The sequence below is a fragment of the Cynocephalus volans genome, chromosome 7 (assembly GCF_027409185.1).
Source record: "Cynocephalus volans isolate mCynVol1 chromosome 7, mCynVol1.pri, whole genome shotgun sequence".
NCBI classification, from domain to species: Eukaryota; Metazoa; Chordata; class Mammalia; order Dermoptera; family Cynocephalidae; genus Cynocephalus; species Cynocephalus volans.
Genome location: NC_084466.1, coordinates 69376433 through 69399036, shown reverse-complemented (window position 1 = coordinate 69399036; position 22604 = coordinate 69376433). Strand labels below are relative to the sequence as shown.

The window sequence follows — 22604 nt, the reverse complement described above, 5'->3', positions numbered from 1 at the left end:
GAAAACAGATAGTGGGCATCCTGGTCTTTTTTTCAATCTGAAATGTAATTCCTAGAACTCGGCATTACAGGCATCATCCATTCAGTGTGGTGATGACACACCATCCCCGCAGCATCTCCTGCCATGCATTGTGGCTTTGTTAGGGAGCAGTGTTTCCTGAAGGGCTTTCTCTCACACCAGTCGCCTCTGCCAGGTTTGCCACCGTCTCGGTTTTGGCAGTTCAGCTTACAATAGCTCTCACTTTACATTCTGGTTATTTCCTAGAGCAAAACCTCAGAAGCCCTTGCCAAACTCATGTCTCTCCAAGCCACAGAAGCCACCATTGTGACCCTTGGGGAGGACAACTTAATTATCAGGTGGGTTGTGTTCATCAAAAGTTCATCAGATTTATAGCAACCTGTGTGATACACGTTAAAGACCCATTGTATTAGGGACATTGCACTAGACCAGTGAGGGCAGGCAGAGACAGGGTAACACCCTACATCTTGATCTCTTAAGCAGACAAGGCGTTAAATATTTAAAAACAAGCAAGAATTGGATGGAGTGTATGTATGCTAAATGTAAATGAGAGATATGACTATTAGCATTCCAGAATTTAAAAGAGGAAGGCCAACAGTGGTCAAGGAAAACTTCACAGAGAACATGGAATATGAACTGGGCTTTCCTTGCAAGATTTGGAGGACTCAGGTAGGCGGAGAGATAAGAGCTTCAGTTTACCAAAGAATAAAAATGGGAGTAGTATTTATCTTCCTTTTAAAGTTGACTGATACTAAAAATAATTATTATCATTATTGCTGGAAACTTGTGTAGCATTTAATGTTGGTCAGACACTTATTCTAACCTCTTTGTATTTAATATGACCAGAAAAAAAGAACACTTTATGAGGAAGGGACTGTTATTACCTTAACTTTACAGTTGAGGAAACAGAGGTTCAGAGAGGCTGAGCAGCTGCCCAAGGTCACACAGGTATTAAGTAGTGGAATTGGGATATAGCCCAGGCTTTGGTTGCTGAGTCCACGTTCTTAACCCTTACACACACTGGTTCTTAAAGCATATTTAATAATGCGGAAGTTTTTACAAATTAAGGCTTTTGCATTTCCTTGGTTAGCCTCTTTTTTATATTCTGGCTAATGATTATTTCAGGCCTTCTTTGCGTTCCTGAAATCTCTCTGGCCTCACCCTTTCCCTTTTCCCCTGTGATCTCACTTCTGACTCCTGAAAATAGAAGTCTTCGGATGGGAAATCCGTCAGTTTCCTGTAACTCACCGTCCCCCGACAGCCTTCTCCCACTGCGTCTCCTCCTAGCCTCTGCTCAGGAGCCTCCCTCTGTCAATTTTCTCGGTGGTCTTCGATGTCGCCATCCTTGCTGGTTCTTACCATCCAGTATGACATAGTCTCCAAACTCTCCCGTTGAAGCAAACAAGCCTCTGCCACCTTCTCCCACCATGTGTTTGCCCGCTTGTCACGCTGCTGCCAGCACCAGTTCGTGCACTGTGTCCTCCGAGGACTGGTCCCTTGCTTCCCCATGGGGTCTCCAGGGCTGGCACAGAGCAGGCCCTGGGCAAGTCTCTGGTGAGTGAAACACGGTGGAGGAGAAGTTAATGAAGCACAGGCTGACTGTCCATCAGCAGCACTGGATTTTTCCTAGATGCTGGTTTTTACGTAATAATCATAATTATACTAATAGCTGAGGGTTAAGTCCTTGTTGTGTGCCAGGTACACTACTCAGCACTTCACACAAATTCTCTAATTAATACCGATGGCCATCCTGGGACGTAGGTACTGTTATTCTCCCCATTTTCATTAGAAAGAATCTAAAGTTCTGTGAGGTGAAGTAACTTGCCTGAAGTGCATGGCAGGCTGAGCTGGGATGGGACCGCCGTAGGCACAGGGCCACCCTCTCAGCTACCATGTGCACTGTCTCCCAGACAGGAGGACAGAGCAGTTGGCACTCCTGGGCTCCCACGTGCACTTGCCTTCTTCAGTGGCTCCACAGTAGCTACCCACTTTGGTGTCTTTTTTTTTTTCTCTCATAAACTAATGACATGAAGGTTTCTGAGAAGCAAAATCATTCCACTGGGCACCAAGCCGCCAGCAGTTGCGTGTGTAGTAACTCCGCCTTTCTCTGACTTGCCCTGCTGGACTCTGCTTTGCAGTTTGAGGACCTTCTGATGGCACCTACTACAGTTGCTTAGAACTGCTCCCGGTTCTGAACACAAGGACACGGGTATCTTTGCTGGAGCCACAAACCAGCTGAAATGTCCAAGTGATGTGGGTTCTACCTGTCATAACTCAGCTCTTCTCCAGAGACGGTGATTCATTTTTTGGCTGTGGACACACTGTGGGCCTGGTTACTTACCATCGCATTGTTTTTAAGTGAGGGGCCAGAAGACCAGAGTTCATTCTGACTTTGCCTCACATGGGTGGTGTGGTCAGAGTGCACCCATCAGCGCTTCTGTTGCACAGTCCGAGGTGGTCATTCCTATTCATTCTCCCAACAGGATGCTCCAGGCTATGGTCATACCTGCTCTCCCAGGGCCAAAGCCATTACCTCTGCCGCCTGGACTGTAGCAGTCCAGGCCCCTTCTGAGGAGCTTGAGCGTTCTGTCACAGGCATGCTGGGTGCCCTGGTGCTCTCAGAGCACCCCATGCCTCAGGTTACCCTGGGACACACACATGGCAGAGGCTCACTAGTTGAATGAACAAGACTACTGTCAAATGCTAAGGAAACATACTACTCGTGTATGTGCTTGATATTAAAAGGCTTGCACATTCTGGTCCCCAGTTTCCTGTTAAGTTTTCTGTTTCTTGTAATTCAGAGGGAGGGGGACAAAATTACAAATTTTAGCTAGACCAGTAGCCATTTTATGTTTCTTCCTTGTGTTTGATGAGGAAGGAGAGTGGAGAGGAAGCAGGTGAGAAAAACAGACTGCTGGCAGAAACTCTGAAAGCTGAAGAAATACTAAGAAAAAGCCCCCTTGTCTTTCGCTTAAAAGAGTATTCTCACCACACAGCATTTTGGGGGAACATAAGCTTCTGAAGAAGAAATGCTAGTGGAAATTCACCAGAAGGAGCCATATTAACTCCCAGAAAGGACTGATCACCTTAAATTAAGCTGTTCAGAGTTAGATGTGGTTAATTCGGATCAAAGGAGAAATGCAAAGGTAGATTAAGCAGAGATTAATATTACTGAAGATTTCTTAGGAAGGCACTCAGTTGGACATTTATACCAGTTTTCCTTAAGTACCCCTGTATAAGTGAACATTTAAAAACTTAGTAATTAGGCTATGCTGGAGGAGAAGGGCCTACTTTTAAGTCATAGAGTCTTGTTTCAAAAGGGTCTGCTTTTAAGTCCTCAGAGTCTTTTGTTTCTAAAGTTTCTAGAGTGGCCTTACTCCTGCTCCCCACACAGGCTTCCCTTGCCATGTGGAGACCTCTGGGGTGATAATCCTCCAAGTTGTGCAGATGAGGCCTCAGAAGGGCAGTGTGGGAGCCTGGACTTCATCACTGGAAGAATAAAAATATGCAGAGAATATTCTTGGTTGTAGAGATCATTCCCTTCTCACTTACTGCCCACCCCAGCCATCAAACAGATTTACACAGATCTGTTCCCAGCACTGAAGACTGCAGTCTTTAAAAGTCTCCTTTTCAGTACTCCATTCATTTTATTATTGCCATCATTGAAACTTACTGTCTTAACTATCCATCTACGTGTCTGCTTTTAGAAATGAAGCTTTAAACCTCCTTAGAGGAAGGCTCCCCTCTGTCCAAGTTGTAACCCCAGCCTAGCATAGTGCCTGGTGCACAGAGGCCTGTCAGTAGTGGAAACACCAGGTAGGTGATGATAAAAATCGCTAGCATTTGTTGGGCACTTACTGTACATCGGGCACTGTGCTAAGCACTTTACATGTATCTCATGTAATCCTGGGAACAAAATCACCATTGTAGAAAGAAGGAAACTGGATTTGAACCGGGCTGTGTAACTCTGAAGTTCCTGCTCTGGACCAGACCACACTGGGGCCCTGTGACTTGCCAGTACCTTTAATGAGTACTCTGGGCTCCAGGACGTCAGAGCCATGTCTGATTTGCTCATCTGTGTTTCCGGTATCTGGTATAGACAGTGGCATGCAGTAAATGTCTATTTTTCCTTCTCAAATAAATAAGGTGGTTTTTTTGTCCATTCCTTATTGTGAGAGGTTAAACGTAGTCTTTGTAGGATGAAAGGGGGATATAAAATAACTGCCAAGCCCTGCTTGCTGTACGTGCCTGCTTTTCTGACCGTCTCACCATTTGTTCCTGAGCCAGTGTTACATATACACTTAATTATGTTTGGCTCATATGAAGCTTCTAGAGAGGTGCTGTCCGAGCCAACCTCTGGTCTCCTGGATGCCCTCCCTCTTGCTTGTCACTCTATTCTGCCGTCCCCTCCTCCTTCTCCCACACCATCTCTCCCTCTCTCTGCAGGACTCTCCCCACCAGCATACAGTTCACAATTTCCAGTTTTAATCCACTCTGCCTCCTGCTCTGTTTTTCTGTTCCCTTTTACAGTGAACCTTCTTTTAAAGCTGACTTTAACTGCTGTCTTTGTCTCCTTACCTCAGGTTCTCTCTGCCTCTTCCAGTTGGGCATCTGCCTTCACCGATTTCTGAAGTTGCTGTGGCCAAAGCCATCAAATAATTTCCATGCACCCAAATCCAACCATTGCTTTTTTTTAAACATCCTCATTTCAGCGTCTCATCAGCATTTTCCCTCTTTTCTGTTCCTTTACAGTTTTCTTCTTCTTTTAGTAATGTGTACCTCCCACTCATCCCAAGTGTAGTGTGATGAATTTTTGCATCTGTTTGCCCTTGTGGAACTCCTCATGCAGCATCTGATAGAACTGAGGGATGTGCGCCACCCCCTCCTCCCTCCCTCGTTTCCTCCTATGTCACTGGCTGCTCCTTTGCTGGCCCTTTGGCTTCTGCTCAGCCTTCCAATATAGGAGTGTCCTAGGGCTTAGTTCTCAGACCCCTTCTCTTTTTCATTTTCACTCCTTGGGAAGCCCAGACCATTCCATGGCTTTAAGTACCATCTGTGTGTTGAGAACTCCCAGATTTGTGCCTCTAGCTCTTACTTCTCAACTCCAGATTCATATTGGCAGTTGACATTTCTATGTGGAAGTCAAATAGGCATCTCAAACCCCACATGTTCGAATAAAGCTCTTCATTACACCCTTCCCCGTCTCTCCCCTCACCCTCCCTCGGCTGCTTCTCCATAGTTGTCTCCATCTCATTAAATGATGTCTCTATCCATCTGGTTGCTCAGAATGAAAATTTGGAGCTCATATCTGATTATTTTCTTTACCCCCACATTTATATACATCTTGTTGATGCATACCTTAAGACTGTCTAGGGTATTTTTCTCTCTGTCTGTGGTTCACGTCACTGCCGTCTTTTGCTGGGCTGCTGCAGCAGCCTAACTGTTCTCCTAGGTCCGTGATTGCCCCAGTAACCCATTCTCATGCTGCAGCCAGAGAGAGAACTTGGAAATTTGAATCAGATTATGTCACTTTCCTGCTAAAAATTTTACATTTAAAGCCCATACTCTGCTCTAGGAGACCCCACATGATCTGGACTCAGCCTGCTTCTCTGAGCTTAACTTACCCTTCACTTACACCCTGCCAGCCATGCTTGCTTGCTTCCTGTTTCTCAAATGCATCCTTCCTTCCTACTTTAGGGCCTTTACATTAGCTGTTTTCTCTCTCTTGAACTTTCTTTCCCCACGTGTTGGACCTTCTTGTTATCCAGGTCTCAGCTTGAATATCATCTTCCAAGAGAGGCCTTCCCATGTCTCCCCCACCCCCGTTCACCTAGAGAAGCCCTCCAGTCACATCCTGGTTTATTTTCATCATAGCATTTATTTAATACCTGATACTATCTTGCTTGACAGAATTGGTCTTCAAGAGGATAGGAACATTTCTATCCCGTTCACAGCTGTATCCCCAGTGCCTAGAACAGTGCTTGGCACTTAGTACCTGTGCAATAAATATTGACTCAATTTATAAATTAATGGATAAATTGAATACTGTTGCTCGGTGTAAAGCAGGTGTAGTGTAACTAGTCCAACAGTTGGTCTAGAACCTGAGCTGGGTGTCAGACCAAGAGGGTAGCATGCTGTGAGTTGCTGTGTGAGTGACTTGATTGGCATTTGTTGCAGAGAGGAGCAAGTACCTGTGGAGCTGGTGCAGCGGGGTGATATCATCAAGGTTGTCCCCGGGGGAAAGTTCCCAGTGGATGGGAAAGTCCTAGAAGGCAACACTATGGCTGACGAGTCCCTCATCACAGGTTAGGTGACTTCTTTCATGTTCCCTTCTGTGGGTATCACTGCAGTTGCCAGGTCACGTGAATGCTGGATGGGGCTGAGCAGGTGACTGTTGTCTCTCTTCTCCACCTCTAGGAGAAGCCATGCCAGTCACAAAGAAACCCGGAAGCATCGTGATTGCTGGCTCTATAAATGCACATGGCTCTGTGCTCATTAGTGCCACCCATGTGGGCAGCGACACCACTTTGGCTCAGATTGTGAAATTGGTGGAAGAGGCTCAGATGTCAAAGGTAGTGAAGAAATAAAACATTGTAACTTTGGTTCCTCATTTTAGAAATTATTTCAAGAGTCCCATAGAAACAATTTTATTGAGAGACTGATTAGTAAACATAGAGAATGAGGGAGATAAGAATCCTACTCCTTATCCATGCTTGTCGGTTTCCTATTTCTTCATAAGTGGTAATTTCCCATGGTTTTCATGTTTTATCTTCACAGGCACCCATTCAGCAACTGGCTGACCGGTTCAGTGGATATTTTGTCCCATTTATCATCATCATTTCAACTTTGACGTTGGTGGTATGGATTGTAATCGGTTTTATCGATTTTGGTGTTGTTCAGAAACACTTTCCTGTAAGTTGAATGCCTTGGGCAGTATGGTTGTTGTGTTTTAAATAATCTACTGTCATTACTCCTGTTCTTTCATGTCTTAGATTCACTGGGCTTTAATTATCCATTACATTTTATTTGCTTGCTTCCCTTATTGGCAGCAAAATCTAAGCCAGGGTAGGACAGTTGGTCACTCTACTTCTGCAGGTTTTTATTAAACATGGCCTTTGCTTTCTACTTAGATGATTTTCAGACACGACTTAGCTTTCAGTTGTAATGCTTACAGCATTTTCTACAGCATTTACAGTAAGCCATCCTGGTTAGTTTTGAGGTTATGAGGCACATACATTATAGAAAAGGTCACTTCAGAATTTTGATGGCATGATAATATTAACAGATTTTAAGAAAAATGTGTTTTTTGCTGTCTGTATCTACAAATACCTTTAGCCTCCCAGCTTCCCAAACAATTTATTAAACATTTTAAGTGAGGCAGTGAAATTTATGTTTCTGAGTTAAAAGTGGATGAAGAACACTATACTAGGAAATATGGTTTTATCAAACTTAAAGAAAAAGTGGAAAATGCAGTCCATCCCTCACAAAACTTATCTGCTTGAGAAATAAGAACCATAGGTTGAGTATCCCTATTATCCAAAAATCTGAAATCTGAAATACTCCAAAATTTGAACCTTTTTGAGTATCAACGTGATGCTCAAAGGAAATGCTCATTGGAGCATATTGGACTTTGGATTTTTAGAGTAGGAATGCCAAACTGGTAAGTATAATGCAAGTATAAGGGATACTCAACCTTTGTATGCATCAGTGATTCTCAATTGGGAGATGTCCCCCCTCCAGGGACATTTGGCAATGTCTGAAGACATTTTTGGTTTTCATAACTTGGGGAGATACTACTTGCATCTAGTGCGTAGAGGCCAGAATGCTGCTAAACATCCCACAAGGCACAGAATAGGCCCCCACAGCAGAGAATTATCTGGCCCCAAATATCAATAATGCCCAGGCTGAGAAACCCCGATGTATGTAAAAAGCTGATGACCCACTTAGAGCAGTATTGGGTAACTGCCCAGTGAGTGGAGCAGTGTTTTACTTCACCTTGTACCTGGCCCAGCCTGTTGATTATTTTACTTAAGCACCATAGAATAAGAATGACAAATATGGAGTGGATATATTTTTTTCCTCTTAAAAAAGTTTCTGATATTCTCAGGATGCATGTCATTTACTAAGATGTCATTTTCTCTCTCAAATTTTCTATCTTAAATTGAAAAATGTCCAAAATTAAGTACTTTCTGACATCTAAGTAGACTTCAGTGCTTTTAATAGTAACTTATGAATGTATTCCTAGAATTTGCCAGTGGCTATTCATGGCACATGACTGCCTAAAATTTCTGCTTTTCTGGGAGAGCAGGGCACTGGCATGTGGCTATGGGAAGACTCAGTCCTCAACAAGTTGGAATATGTGGCTTTCTGCTGTTCCATGCCTTTCCATCTTACTTTGGCTTCTTTTGTTTTTATCTGCAATATCAGGGAGGATGCTGGCAAATGAGGTACTGCATGTTCCTTTAAGGTACTATCATCTGTGCTGTACAAAGATCATCTGTAGGGAAGTGTTCATGTTAACTTCTAGAAGTCTACCCAACCCTTCAGAATGTCAGGTGTTATTTTGACAAGAATTATTAGGTTTAAAAAAAAATCACATTGGGCCGGCCCGTGGCTCACTCGGGAGAGTGTGGTGCTGATAACACCAAGGCCATGGGTTCGGATCCCATATAGGGATGGCTGGTTGCTCACTGGCTGAGCGTGGTGCTGACAACACCAAGTCAAGGATTAAGATCCCCTTACCGGTCATCTTTTAAAAAAAAAAAAAAAAAAATCACATCATATTTATCTCTAAAAATGACATTATATCTTAAACCTTACATCCCTCTACCTAAATGCAACTGTTTCTATGTAAATTAAATGACCCTTTAATAATTTTAGAATCCACCTTTCAAAATCAAAGAATAAAGTATAAATGGAAGCTAGAGATTGTGGTCTGTTTCCTTGATTTAGGAAATGTGCTTTTTGCTGTAATTAAGTAAATATAGCTACTCTTTATTATACTCTATAGCCACCAGCCATTTTGAAAAATAAACCAAGAAAATTCAGTATCTCAGAATGCAAATAATTAATGTCAGTATGTGCTACCAGGTATCTGGAAAGTCGGACCCATATTTTGTTTGTTTTAGGTTTACAAAGAAAGTAATAGTGAAAAATATAGAGAAGAAAGTAAAGATGGCTCCACATCATCTCTAAAAGTAACTTTTTTGCTCTTTGGTGGACTTCTTTCCTGTATTGTTGAAAGGCTATATATGGATATAGGCAGAGAATTTTGCACTAATAAAATCACAGCAAATGTCTTTTTGTATTTGTTGTTTTAATTCTGCAGTGTTACTGGTATCTTTCTATATCAATAAATGTCGATATATATCATCATTCCAACAATGGCATAATATTCCATTATATACACCATACCCACAGTTTAATTAACCAATCACCCTATTGTGTCTAGATTTTTGCCATTACAAAAACAAAACAAAACACTGATAAATATCCTACTGTCTTTTCCCCCTTGTATGATTATCACCCTAGGATACTCCTTGGAGACCCATTATTTTTGAAGCTTTCATAGTGATGGTAAAAATAATGATAATGTACTAATTACAATTTCTTAGATGTTTCTCCTATACCAGGTGTTATACTATGTATATTTATATGTTTATATGTGTATTGCCTCATTTAATCCCTACGACAACCTGCGAGCTGGGTGTTATCTCCATTTTGTATATGAGGAAGCTGAGGCAGAGAGGTGAAGTTAGCATCAGAGCCAGGTTATGGATCTGCGTGGTCTGACTCCACTGTCTGCACTCTCTCCCCTGTAAAACGTTCTTAAATGACTCTCTGCTCCTGTAATGCTTCTTTTGGGGGAAGCCTGTAGGATCTAGCTGGAAAGCTGGGATGTGGAGCAGTAAAGTGAACTCTGATGCCATGGCAGTGCAGAACACAATTGTGTTCCTAAACCCAGCTTATCATGCTGGCTGAGGCCTCACTGCCCACAGAAATGTGCTTAGGGATGAGAATCCTGTGAGACCCCTCACTGACCTCTCAGCCTGCCTCTGTCTCTCTCCTCTTTTCAGAACCCCAACAAGCACATCTCCCAGACAGAAGTGGTCCTCCGGTTTGCATTCCAGACATCCATCACGGTGCTGTGCATCGCCTGCCCCTGCTCTCTGGGGCTGGCCACACCCACTGCGGTCATGGTGGGCACTGGGGTGGCCGCCCAGAATGGCATCCTCATCAAGGGGGGCAAGCCCCTGGAGATGGCGCACAAGGTCGGTCCTGCACCAAGCTCCCCGACCCTCCTTGTTAAGAGAGTCTTGACGATGAAAATTGTTACCTGTTTACTACTTCGTATTGAGAGAAACCTGAGAGCGACCTGAGGGCAGCAATGTTATTTGAATGAAATAGAAAACCAGGACTAACTGAGAATAGCAGCAAGAGCAGTAGTAGTCATATAATTCAGTGCTTTATAAGTATTGAGTTAATCTCATTAACAACTTTTTGCAGTAGGTGCTTATCGTTTCCATTTTACAGATGAGGAAACTGCAGCAGAAGGAGATTAGGTAACTTTCCCAAAGGCCTGCAGCTAGTAAGTGGCAGAGCCAGGATTCACACCCAGGCAGTGAGTCTGCAGGAGGACAGTCCCAACTCCATGGCTGTGAAATTAGTGGTGGGATCTCTGTGACCTTGGGGAGTGGAATAGGAGCAATGGTTTTTATGAACAATCTTCTTTGTGCCCAACATACCGACCCCTGATCTTCCATGCTTCTATTTATTTATTCAGTATTTGTCAAGAACCTACTGTGTGTGAGCTCTGTGCCAGGCTCTGGCGATGGTTAAGGTTCCCAACTACCAAGGAGCTCATAATGTAGCAGGAAAGACATGTGTTGTATAAGTAAACAACAAATGCTGAGTGTTAGGAGAGAGTTTGAGATGCCCCGAGAGCACTTTAACCATGGTCTGACCTGGACTCGGAGTGGGGGGTGATGCAGGTGGTTGGAGAAAGGATTACAAAGGTTAATTTGAGATCTAACAGTTGAGCGAGAGTTAGAAAGACAAGGGAGGATAGGAAGAATGTTCCTGCGGTGGGAGCAGCAGGAGGGAAGGGCCTGGGCAGTCTACGTGGCCCTAGCACCGGTTCCAAAGATCAGGGACGAACTTTATCCTCACCATTGTATCCCCAGCAACCAGCCTTGTACCTGGCACATTGAAAGCACTCAAAAGTTATTTGCTAAATAAATAAATGAGGAACTGGAAGAAAGTCTTTGAGAGAAAGAGACTGTAGATGAGGCTGTTGAGGGAGGGGCCAGAGGGCCTTGTGCTCCTTCATGGCATGGTGGAAAGACAGGCGAGGCATGGGGAAAGAGGGGAGACAGCTGGTCAACCCCTTTGTGTACGCTCTCACAAGAGCTAACCCAGTCCAATGAGAACTGCATTAATCCCATGATGAGGGCAGAGCCCTGGTGACCCAAACACATCCCATTAGGCCCCACTTTCCAGCACTGCTGCATTGAGGAATTAAAGTTCCAACACATGAACTTTTGGGGGTGTATTAGTCCATTTCTGTTCCTTATAACAAAATACCTGAAACTGGGTAATTTGTAAAGAAACAGTATTTATTTCTTATAATTTTGGAGGCTGGGAAGTCCATAGTCAAGGGGATACATCTGGTGAGGGCTGTCTCCTTGTGTGAGTTCTACAGTGACACAAGGTATAACATGGTGAGAATGGTAAGAGCAGAGAGAGCTAACTTGTTCCTAGATCTCCTTATAAAGCCATCAGAACCATGCCTGTAAAACCTTCAACTTATTACTCCATGAATGGATCAATCCAATCACTGGGGTATGGTCCTCGCAATCTAATCACCTCTTCAAGGCCCTACCTTTCATTTGCCATAATAGAATTTCCCATCCTCTTAACATGGTCACAATGGGGATTAAGTTTCTAACTACATGGAACTTTGGGGGACACAATTCAGTCCATAGCAGGGGGACACACTGAAACCATAGCAACCTATGTGATGTGACTAGACTACATGTTGGGAAGATTATTCTGACTGCTGAGAGAAGGATGGACTGAACGAGGCAAGAATCAATGGAGGAAGATAAGTTAATAGTGTTGAAGGCAGAGGTGACAACTTAGCATCAGAAACAAAAGGCTGAACCTGTTGTTTGCTAATAAGGGGGAAAACGTGCTTGTGGGTAACCTGCTGACAAGTAGGGTTTGGGGATATGTGCAGGTCAGGGGTTGGTGGGCTTTCAGAAGCAGGGCTCAGTACTCAGCTGGCCTCTGGCCATGGAAGTGCAGGTACAGGAGTGTGGCTGCTGCTGGTTGTCTGAGCTTCTGTTGACTAAGTGGGATGGGTTAAAACTGGCTCTGGTGGTTACTTGTTCTTACGGCCACAGAACAGTCCCTTCCTTTCTTGAACTTGGAGTGTGAGGACTTCATTGTCAGCAGGCTCTTGCACTGAGGCAGGCAAGAGAAAACAGTGGTTGGACTCAGTGGACAACAGTGGACAGGCAGATGGGAGGACTCCCAGGGTCCTGACTCCTGAACCTATGTGAGGTGTCACTGTCCTGGAGATGGTGCCACACCATCACATGGATAGCCAAGGGAGAGTTTCTGGCTCTAGCTGGGTGAGGTTAAGCCACAGTGTGGACGTTTTTGACTTGGCAGATAGGGAAACAATTTCATTGTGGTAGAAGCTGTTGAGCCCCAGGATTGACTACAGAGGATTATGTTAAGAAGTTGTAAAGGAGTGCTGTTACCTGCCCGAGGTAGGTTGGGTGAAGTTCTGCCTCAAGATTATGTGGACTAGGGAAGCCCCTTCCATCTGTGTTGTGGTCGCTGAGATGTGGTTGTTTTTGGCAGATAAAGACTGTGATGTTTGACAAAACTGGCACCATTACCCACGGCGTCCCCAGGGTCATGCGGTTCCTCCTGCTTGTAGACGTGGCTGCACTGCCCCTCAGGAAGGTTCTGGCTGTGGTGGGAACTGCAGAAGCCAGCAGCGAGCACCCCTTGGGTGTAGCGGTCACCAAGTACTGTAAAGAGGTACGTCAACCTTGGCGTAACTCTCCCCCGCCCCCCAAACCTCTGTCCTAGCTGCCCTCATGGAGGCCTTCCTGGGTGGGGTCTGGAAAAGCACTTAGCAGGCCCCTCTGGAGCAGGTGGAGGTGGGGCTCACAGTAGGCCCTTGTCACAGTTCCAGGTTATCACAAAAGCAGTTCAGTGTCACAGTCCTTTGCCAAGCGTCTGTCTGGCCCTGGGCTCAAGACAACGAAATGAGTGAGATGTGAACTCTCTCCTCCGGGAGCTTGTACTCTGGGGGAGGACAGGCGGTCTAGAAGCTCAGTCCGTTGAAGAGCTTAGTACAAGGGGACACAAACATGTAGTGGGGGTTCTGGGGTGAGGGAGGGAGAAATCCCTCCACTGGGAGCATCTGGAGTGGAGGGGAACCAGCAGAGGGGACCAGAGTATCCAGGTGGTTCTCAGCAGGCTGATGGAGAAACGTGGCACTCCTTCCTTCTCTCCACAGGAAAGGTCCTATTTCGTTTTTTGTTTTCAGTCTGAATGGAGAGGCAGTAGAACGTGCCAGAATATTGCCCTGACAATTTTTAAATGGCCTGAGCAAAACCCATGAACGTAGAAAGATGATATGGATACCTTGGAAAACTGTTGACAACTCTTTCTGGACAGGGAATATTCCAGAAACCTCATTTGGTGTTTGGTCCCTCATGCAGGGTCAGACAGACAGCTCTTCCCTGTCTCACCCGTGACCTTTCGGGAGGAGCCATGCTGGCGCTCAGCCATCCTCCTGGCTGCTCCACGCGCTGCTTTCCCTGCCTTGCACCCTCCTCCTCCAGGCCTGGGACATGGGTTGTTATCTCTTGGTAGCCTCGAAACAGCTTGGTCACCACTCACTTCTTCCGTTGTTTTTATGGAATCATTTGCAACATAGAAATATCTTCCTCTCATTGGCACCTGCACCCCTTTTTAATTTGAGGAGTTTAATGTGAGTTGCCTTTTCCTTTCGAGTCTGCAGCCTGTCCACTATCATGGGGCATCCACCTCGTGGGAGAGTTTAGACTATTTCATCTTGTTCAATTTAATAACTGTAATATCTGTATCGGATGGGAGAAGAATAATTGCTGCATTAATAGGCGATCTCCTCACTGTTCCCTTCAATTCCCCTGCCTCCTTTCTCTCTCAACTCCTATACTTCGTGCTGCTCTTACCATCTTCACCCTGAGTCCCTGTCCTACTTCGCTCCCATCCCTACTTTCACAGGAACTTGGAACAGAGACCTTGGGGTACTGCACAGACTTCCAGGCGGTGCCAGGCTGTGGAATCGGGTGCAAAGTCAGCAGCGTGGACGGCCTCTTGGCCCACAGTGAGCACCGACTGGGTGAATGGGCCACTCATGTGAATGGGGTTGGCAGCCTTCCTGCAGAAAAAGGTATCCCTGGCCTTTGTCTCTGCTGCTGGATCTGTTGATGGCTGGGCCCCACTGGGTGAAAAGTGGAGGCGTGCCAAACCACAGAGAGCACCATGCCATGCCTGCCTGTTGGGAGAAAGGCAGCCCGTGGCTGGGCCGCCCTACACCTGCTCCCACCAGGAAGGCCTGCGGCTTCTCTCTTGTGTTCTTTGATGCATCTAAATGTTGATGCTTATGGCAGGCAAAAGTAGCATGTGATTTAAATTCATAGAGCATTGCTTAGCTGATCCATAATTTTGATTCTTCCGTTTCTTATCTCAGATTGATCTTGCTTCCTAAAAACTACAAAGTAGACAGATGGGAACTCTACTTTTGTTCTTCTTGTTTCCCTCACATGTGGTAGAACTCTGATGGGACGTGTAGTATTTATAGAGCTGGCAGAAAAAGTCAGGGAAGGCAGTGGAAATGGTCTGCACCCTCAGGAAGGTGCCACTGGGAGTGAGTGGCAGGTGCTTTTTAACAATGGCCTTTCTCCTTCTGAGGATTGCTTGCCAACCATCAGTGTAAGAGGGTGGAAAACACTCAACACCCAGTATAGTGTTTTTCCTTAAGCATGTTGGTAGTTAAATCTTGATTTGGATTTTGTTGTTAGGAGGCATCTACCACTTTCTAGCGATTTAAAACCTCAGAATGACCTTTCCGTTAGAGCTTCTAGGGAGTGATCTGTGCAGCAATGCCTCAGTTGGTGCACACAGGTGACAGGTGGAAGGCTCACCTGGCCTTTCAGGAGGTATGGTTTTCAAACGTGTAGAATAGACTTACCTGATTATTTGTTGACTTATATCTCAGGTCATCTGTAGCGAGCAGAAGTGAATCTAGTCACTTGCTTTGGGTGCTGAGCAAATAACTAACTGCTTCTATTCCCTATAGAAACAGAATCAGCAAATATCTCTAATGGCAAATAAGAATATGATGTGATGTTTAATGTTTATAACAGTTAGTTAGTAGTGGCTCGATTATCAGATCAAGAAAAACATCATATATATAGGGTTTGGTACTATTTGTTTCAGGCACAGTCTTGGAACATGTCCCCTGCAGATAAGAGGGGACAACTGTACTATTAATGCCCCATTTTAATTCATACCCACATGTTCTGTACATTAATTGTACTTTCTTTCCAGTCCTTTAAGGATGATGTTATAAGAGATGCTTACTAAGTTATAGCTTTTCAAAAAGATTAAATGGCTACTTTGCTGTTAAGGATTCTGTGATTTTTAGTTCATAGTGAAATTGGTCTGTTTAGGAATAATCGCAATCTCTTTTGAGTAGATACAGCCCCCCAGACCTTCTCTGTGCTGATTGGAAACCGCGAATGGATGAAGCGCAACGGCTTAACCATCTCCAGTGATGTCAGTGACGCTATGACTGATCACGAGATGAAAGGACAGACAGCCATCCTGGTGGCCATTGACGGTATCTCCTTGCTCGTTCCTTCCTTATGCTCTCTCAAAAATGCAATTTCCCAGGGATGTCAGGCAAAAAGGGTCCTTTTTTTAAAATAAATCTTTCTCTCCATTACTTTAGGGTCTGTTTCCAGAAGATGTCTTGCCATCTTTTCCCTGCATTCCCAGTTCCAAGGCTCTCTCTTTCTCACCATCTCCATCTTGACTCTAGAGCCAGCTGTGCTCTGGCTTCAGTCTTCTTATTTTGTTAATGTTAGTAAAATTATATGCACATAGGAAGTAATTTATGACACTGTATTTTGAATGCTCCAGCCAAATATGTCCTCTTCTTTCATTCTCTCTCTTTTTTCCCTTTTGTTAAGTAAGTCCTTGTAAACCTGCAGTCCCCTCAGCTCTTCAGATTAAAGGGTCAGGCCCTCTCATGCATCTCCTACTGTGTTCCTGTTCACACCCTTCCTACCCTCTGAGATTCACTTAGGAAATATTCTACACAGTTGTAGTTGTACAGAAAGTAGGAAAAGACAAAAAGGAAGGATTGATTTTTCTCATTTGAATGTTCATCACTTTAAGAGATATTTGTTAATATGTTACATTTTTCGTATTTTAATAGCTAACATGTATTGAGTTCTTATTATGAGCTACGCATGTGGCAAAGTAATACATGCTCCTTCCAGAAAATCCGGAAAATTCAGAGAAGTCTAAAGGAAAAAATGAAATCACTCATAATCCTCATAATTACTCCTAATCCTGCCCCTAGGGAGCCACTGTGAACATTTTGGTATTTCTTCCGGACTTTTGTGCATATCTATATATGTGTGTAATTTTTAAAAAGCAAAGTCAGGGGCCGGCCCATGTCTCACTCGGGAGAGTGCGGTGCTGGTAGCACCGAGGCCGCGGGTTCGGATCCCATATAGGGATGGCCGGTTCGCTCACTGGCTGAGCGCGGTGCTGACAACACCAAGACAAGGGTTAGGATCCCCTTACCGGTCATCTTTTAAAAAAAAAAAAAAAAAAGCAAAGTCAAAACTATATTATGTTATGTAATTTGGTGCTTTATTTATCGCGTATACCATATGATGAAAACCGTTCCAAGTCACGACCCCTAGACCGCATTGCTGACGTGTGGGTGGTTTGCTCCAGGTGTGCTCTGCGGGATGATTGCCATCGCAGATGCTGTCAAGCAGGAGGCTGCCCTGGCCGTGCACACGCTGAAAAGCATGGGTGTGGATGTGGCTCTGATCACGGGGGACAACCGGAAGACAGCAAGGGCCATTGCCACCCAGGTAAGGCCTGGGGCTGGGGCGGTCTTCCTTTTTTAAAATTACAGGCTATGTTAAGCACATAGAAACAGACAAAAAAATAAGCACCAGTGCCTCCAGCACTCAGCTTTGCCTCTACTCTCCCCCTCACCAGGTGCTTTCCTCTGCAGGTGCAGTATTCTGCTCCGAGTTGTGCAGCATCCTGGGCGAGCACACTGTGCCAGTGCTGCCTCAGAGTCCCCAGGGCCTGGTGACATGTAGTTGATGCATGCCTCACATGCGTCCCTGGAAAAAGGAATTCCAGTATTCTCTAACTGGTTCCCACTCTTCATGATGGGGGAAAAAAAGTTCACAGCTTTAGGCTTAAAATTATATTTTTTAACCTTTATGTTAAGGGAATGTTTTGCCAACTCAGCTGTTCTCATTCGTGTGTCCAGATAAATTACTCAATGTTGGCAGTTGTCCAGGGACCCTTGTTCTGAGTTTGGGCTGTGGGACAGCACCATTGGATGGCTTCCTGGCTCCACACACTGTACTGGCTCCAACGTGAATTTCTGAAAATTGTAAAACCCCCCCCCCCAAGTGGTGGAAAGCTGTATGCTTTTGAAAATTAATTGGCTTATGCGGGACGCAGCAGTACCTCTGTTTTACATCGCCTTCCTTCCTAGTGATGGATTTGTTGAGTATCTGCCCACCTTTTCCTTGTTAAAACTTGTTCATCCATTCAGTAAGCACTTATTAATCACCACAAATGTGACAGACAGGCACAGTGCCAGGCACTGGGGCTACAGAGAGGAGTGAAGAGGGGCTCTGCCCTCAAAGGGCTCACAGTCCTGCAGGGAGGGTGGACCAGTGATCAAACATGGATCTGCAAGGTGCATGGGACACTGTGGGAGCCACCAAGGAGTAACTTACCCTCTAGCCTGGCAGGGTCTGGGGATGGCTTGCTGGGGGGGGGGGGAGTGGGGTTTGGATGCTTGAGTCAGGAGTCAGTCAGATGGAGAAGGGGGAGAGGAATAGGGAAAGGACAAGTAAACCTTCCCAAGACAGAGCAGGCAGTGTGAGCATTACCTGATGGTACAAAGTTACACGGTGATTTTGAGATGCCCCAGGGAGCCAAATGGTGCAGTCTAGGGTGGCGCCAGCTGTGGGCCATGAGGCAGAAGCCAGACCACTGAGAGTTTAGACATTGTCCCGGGGTTGGGGGGGCAGGCGGGAGCCAGTGGAGAACTTGAAGCAGGAGAGCTCCAGGATTGTTGTTTTGGAAAGACCACTGGGACAGCATAGGGAGAAGAGAGTTGAGAGGCTTAGATATGGACAAGGGGACTGTTTGCTAATCCACGAAAGGTTGGGGCCTGAACTGTGCAGGATGTTGGTGTGGGAGCAGCGGAAGAATTCGCCCTGTGATCTCAAATCTGCAGGACCTGGTTGACAATAACTTATTAGACCTGGGGTGGGGGAGGGGGGCGTTGGGGACAAGGATGACTCTCAGATTTCTGCTGCCATTTAATATCTTTGGACAAACACTGGGTGTTGTTTTCCTTCCCTTTTAGGTTGGCATCAACAAAGTCTTTGCAGAGGTTCTCCCTTCTCATAAGGTGGCCAAGGTCCAGGAGCTTCAGAACAAAGGGAAGAAAGTCGCCATGGTAGGAGATGGAGTTAACGACTCTCCGGCCCTGGCCCAGGCTGATGTGGGCATCGCCATTGGAACCGGGACGGATGTTGCCATCGAGGCAGCTGACGTCGTCCTCATCAGAGTGAGCTTGGCTGTGTCGATGTCATGGGAGCAATGAGGGCCGTGGAACAGACCCCTTACTCACTGCGTGTTCCTCTCCTGCAGAATGATTTACTCGACGTGGTGGCCAGCATTCACCTGTCCAAGAGGACTGTCCGTAGAATACGAGTCAATCTGGTCCTGGCGCTGATTTATAACCTGATTGGGATACCCATTGCAGCAGGTAGGGCTGGCTCTCACCTGCCTTCTTACTTTTGACCCCAGCTGGGCTAGAGAAGCTTCTGTCTGCTGGGTTCCTGCTGACCTTAGTGAGAAGCTCACCCCACTGGCTGGCCTTCTGGAAGCGTTTTAGAAAGGCTGGTTTTGTTATGTTCCCTGCTTTGTACATCTCTAAAGGTAAATGAGAAGGTGCTTAGAGGACCGTAAACCTTCATTCACTCTGGTCCTTTCTAAAGAGTTGGTCAAGATGCTTTGCCATTTATTTACTGTGGCTCTATTTTCTGAGCAATTTATTAAGACATTAGTCTGACAGATAGTCATTATTAAGAGTTATGGGCACGAACAGCACACTAGGCACAATGATTGGTGTGGCAGAACCTTACCTGAAAATTTAATCCTGCCCAGGTTTCTCTCTGACTCACACTAATGATGATGGAAAGAAATGGATTGTTTCTGCTTTGTAACTCCCCTCTCACCTGCCCCCTTGAATCCTGTGGAACCAGGCAGGGACAAGTTCCAGATCCTTCTGCAAGGCAGCACTCCTCCACGGGCTGAAGGGACCTGAAATTTTCAATCACAACTTTCCTACTTTAGGACCTCCTGTTGTGTCCAAATGGTTAGTGGTAACTCCCATAACAGGGATCAGTGTGTCCACCTTGGCCTCTGGAGACCAGGCAGTCAGGCCAGCTCAGGGGCTCAAGTAATTCCTTCCAGTGGTTGCGCCTCTGCCACAGACACTTGGCCGTAGCTGGCTGAGTCTCCTGCCTCTGTGCTGGGACCTGGCTCTTATTTCTCTTTTAAATGGTGTTATGAGGCCCTGGAGGCCGATAGTCTGTGTAGACAAAGACTGTGCCATCAGCAGGGTTTTGTGCCCTGTGGGGCTGTGACTGCAGGACTGCTGGCTGCCCACCTCCTCCTTCTCCCTCTCCCCCCCCACAGCCCCCATGTTAGCCTGTGCATGGCTCGAGGCAGGGCATGGCAGGTGGAAGCGGCTAGGATCCATTCACCAGCACCCCACTGCCCAGCTTTCTGCCACAGCCTCACCTCAGAGGACTGTGTGCCCTGCCGGCAGCAGGGGCAGCTGAGGGGGAGGCCCTTTGAGTGCTCCTGCCTCCAGGCTGCTGTTGGTGCAAGTGTGTCCTCCTTTGGCAGGTGTCTTCATGCCCATTGGCATCGTGTTGCAGCCGTGGATGGGCTCAGCAGCCATGGCAGCCTCCTCTGTGTCTGTGGTGCTCTCCTCCCTGCAGCTCAAGTGGTGAGTCCCATGGGCAAGAATGTTTGTGCCAGTTTCCAGGAGGCCCTTTCCCTCTGAGCGTATGCAGATTGGGGCCACGCTGTTCCCCATTCACTCAGCTGAGGCGAACACCAAAGTAGCAGCCCGAGTGGAGCCCAGTGCGTGTTGTGTAGTGATTTGTCAGCACCATGAGCAAATACCCTACTGCTGAACAGTCACCATGTGCTGGACTATTCTCGCTCTTCCGCTCAGGGGCTGTTTATGTGACTGTCATAGAGATGCCAGGTCTCTGTGTATTGCCACTTCTCCTTTTTTAAAAAAAGATGTTCACTTATTTATTCATGCATTCATTTAACAAAAGTTAATGGTAGTCTACTATGTGCAGGGCATTTGCATAGGAAGTTTCTAAATCAAGTGAACTTTTACTTGAACTGTAGGAGTTTAATGTTCTTTTCCTTTAAAATCCATGAGGTTTTAATACTGCATATTATTGAAAAACTTCAAAAAAAAAAAAAAGCCTGTGTCCAGAATGGCTCAGATGCTCTTGGGTTCTTGCTTTGCAGCTACAAGAAGCCCGACCTGGAGAAGTACGAAATGCAGGCCCATGGCCGCATGAAGCCCCTGAGCCCGTCCCAGGTCAGCGTGCACATCGGCATGAATGACCGGTGGCGGGACTCCCCCAGGGCCCCGGCGTGGGACCAGGTCAGCTACGTCAGCCAGGTGTCTCTGTCCTCCCTGACGTCCGACAGGCTGTCTCGGCACAGTGCCATGATGGACGATGGTGGGGACAAGTGGTCTCTGCTCCTGAATGACAGGGACGAGGAGCAGTACATCTGAGAGCTCCAGGTGGGGCCAGATCAAGGACAGGGCAGGGGCCCAGCTCCCTCTGGCAAAGCGGCATCTGTTTGCTGTCTGCACCACCAGCAGGGGAGTCACGCTTGCCTCTAGCCTTGGGGACTTCCACTCCCTGGACTTTTCCAGTCATCCCTCCCTGCCGCACCTGGCCCATCCAGCTGTGGCTGGCATTGGCTTGTGTGTGGCTACTGTTAGTCCTGTCAACATCGCCAGTTGCAGCACTCTTAATCCTGTTTGTGACGCCAGTTATAAAGCTAGGTGACCACGCTAGTTGTCCAGCTCTTTTACCTGCCGATAATCCTGTACTGACTAGGCCATTTGCCAAGCTAGGGCTGGGTCTGGGGCTCACAGACTGGGTCATAAACCCTTCATATGCCGGGCTGGGCCACCAGACCCCACACACGCCAGGCTGGGTCACCAGACCCCTTCATGCAGGTCTATGAGCTAGGTAACTGGTCAAAAGGTCCTTGGACCCATAGGTTGGAAAGCATGGCTGCACCAGGTGGATGCCTGAGGCAGATGCCCACCCACCTGCTTCACTAAAACTCCTCTCTTTCTCTCTGTCTCTCTCTGTCTCTCTCAAGAACACAATAGCAACAAAACTAAAAAGATACAGTGGCGCACGTGCACAGTAACTACACACACACACACACACAATTTGTTTACAAAGGATGTGCTAAAACCACACCCAACTGGACCTGAGGCGAGGGCCCTGACCAAACTATTCCATTTTCCCAGCAGCCTGGACGTGACTGCTCTGCCTGGATCCTCCTGTGCCCAGCAGAGCACCCTGGCCCCAGCATGCTGTTGGTGTGGGCTTTGTTGGAAACCTTGCTTGGACTCTAGAAGACAGAGGAAAGTCAGCCCTCTCTGCAGACCTCTGCTTGTAGTATTTGGGGGTGACTACTTGTGAAGTAAGGAACAACCTCCTCAGGACCAAAAGCCTAGCTGGGCCTTTCTAGAGAACCCTCACAAAACTTGCTGTTGGGCTCTTTGACGATGCTGCCTGCATCATGTGTCTGAGACCACAGTTTACCTCAAGTGCACCTTCTGTTTTCTGCTGGCCCAATCTCTCCCTTTTCTCCCCTTCTGTGTGCTTGACGTCCTTGACACTGGGGCTGTGCCCTCTTGCCTCATCCTCGAGCTGCTCTCGCCTGTGCACTTCCAGCCTCCGCCTGCTCTGTGCTCACACCCTGGCCAGAGCTTGCTGTGGCCCTCTTCGAGTTGTGGAGAGTTCTTTCTCGCTAAGAGCCACTCCCCCTGGAGTCGTGGCTCCTCTTCCCACAGAATAGAGTGCTGTTGTTGACTAGCTGGAGTGAGGGTCCCAGAGCCTGACCTGCGAGTCCAAATCCGGCTTCCTGTGGGGTCCAGGTGCTCATGACCT

At 46.5% G+C, this 22604-nt stretch overlaps 1 protein-coding gene across 2 annotated transcripts in view; it reads left to right on the top strand.

Annotated features, from left to right (window-relative positions):
• ATP7B (ATPase copper transporting beta) overlaps nt 1-21202 on the top strand; it is a 63207-nt gene extending 42005 nt beyond the window's left edge. The window contains exons 10-22 of one of the 2 annotated variants that reach the window (XM_063101504.1): nt 265-356; nt 6196-6323; nt 6436-6590; nt 6796-6876; nt 10095-10289; nt 12889-13071; nt 14308-14476; nt 15785-15928; nt 17059-17201; nt 18731-18934; nt 19018-19135; nt 20284-20386; nt 20929-21202. In XM_063101504.1, coding sequence (XP_062957574.1) covers nt 265-356; nt 6196-6323; nt 6436-6590; nt 6796-6876; nt 10095-10289; nt 12889-13071; nt 14308-14476; nt 15785-15928; nt 17059-17201; nt 18731-18934; nt 19018-19135; nt 20284-20386; nt 20929-21202 — 1989 coding nt within the window. Of the gene's footprint in view, nt 1-264; nt 357-6195; nt 6324-6435; nt 6591-6795; nt 6931-10094; nt 10290-12888; nt 13072-14307; nt 14477-15784; nt 15929-17058; nt 17202-18730; nt 18935-19017; nt 19136-20283; nt 20387-20928 lie in introns of both variants that reach the window. The other variant, XM_063101502.1, reaches the window with a different exon arrangement.
• The last annotated feature ends 1402 nt before the right edge of the window (nt 21203-22604 follow it).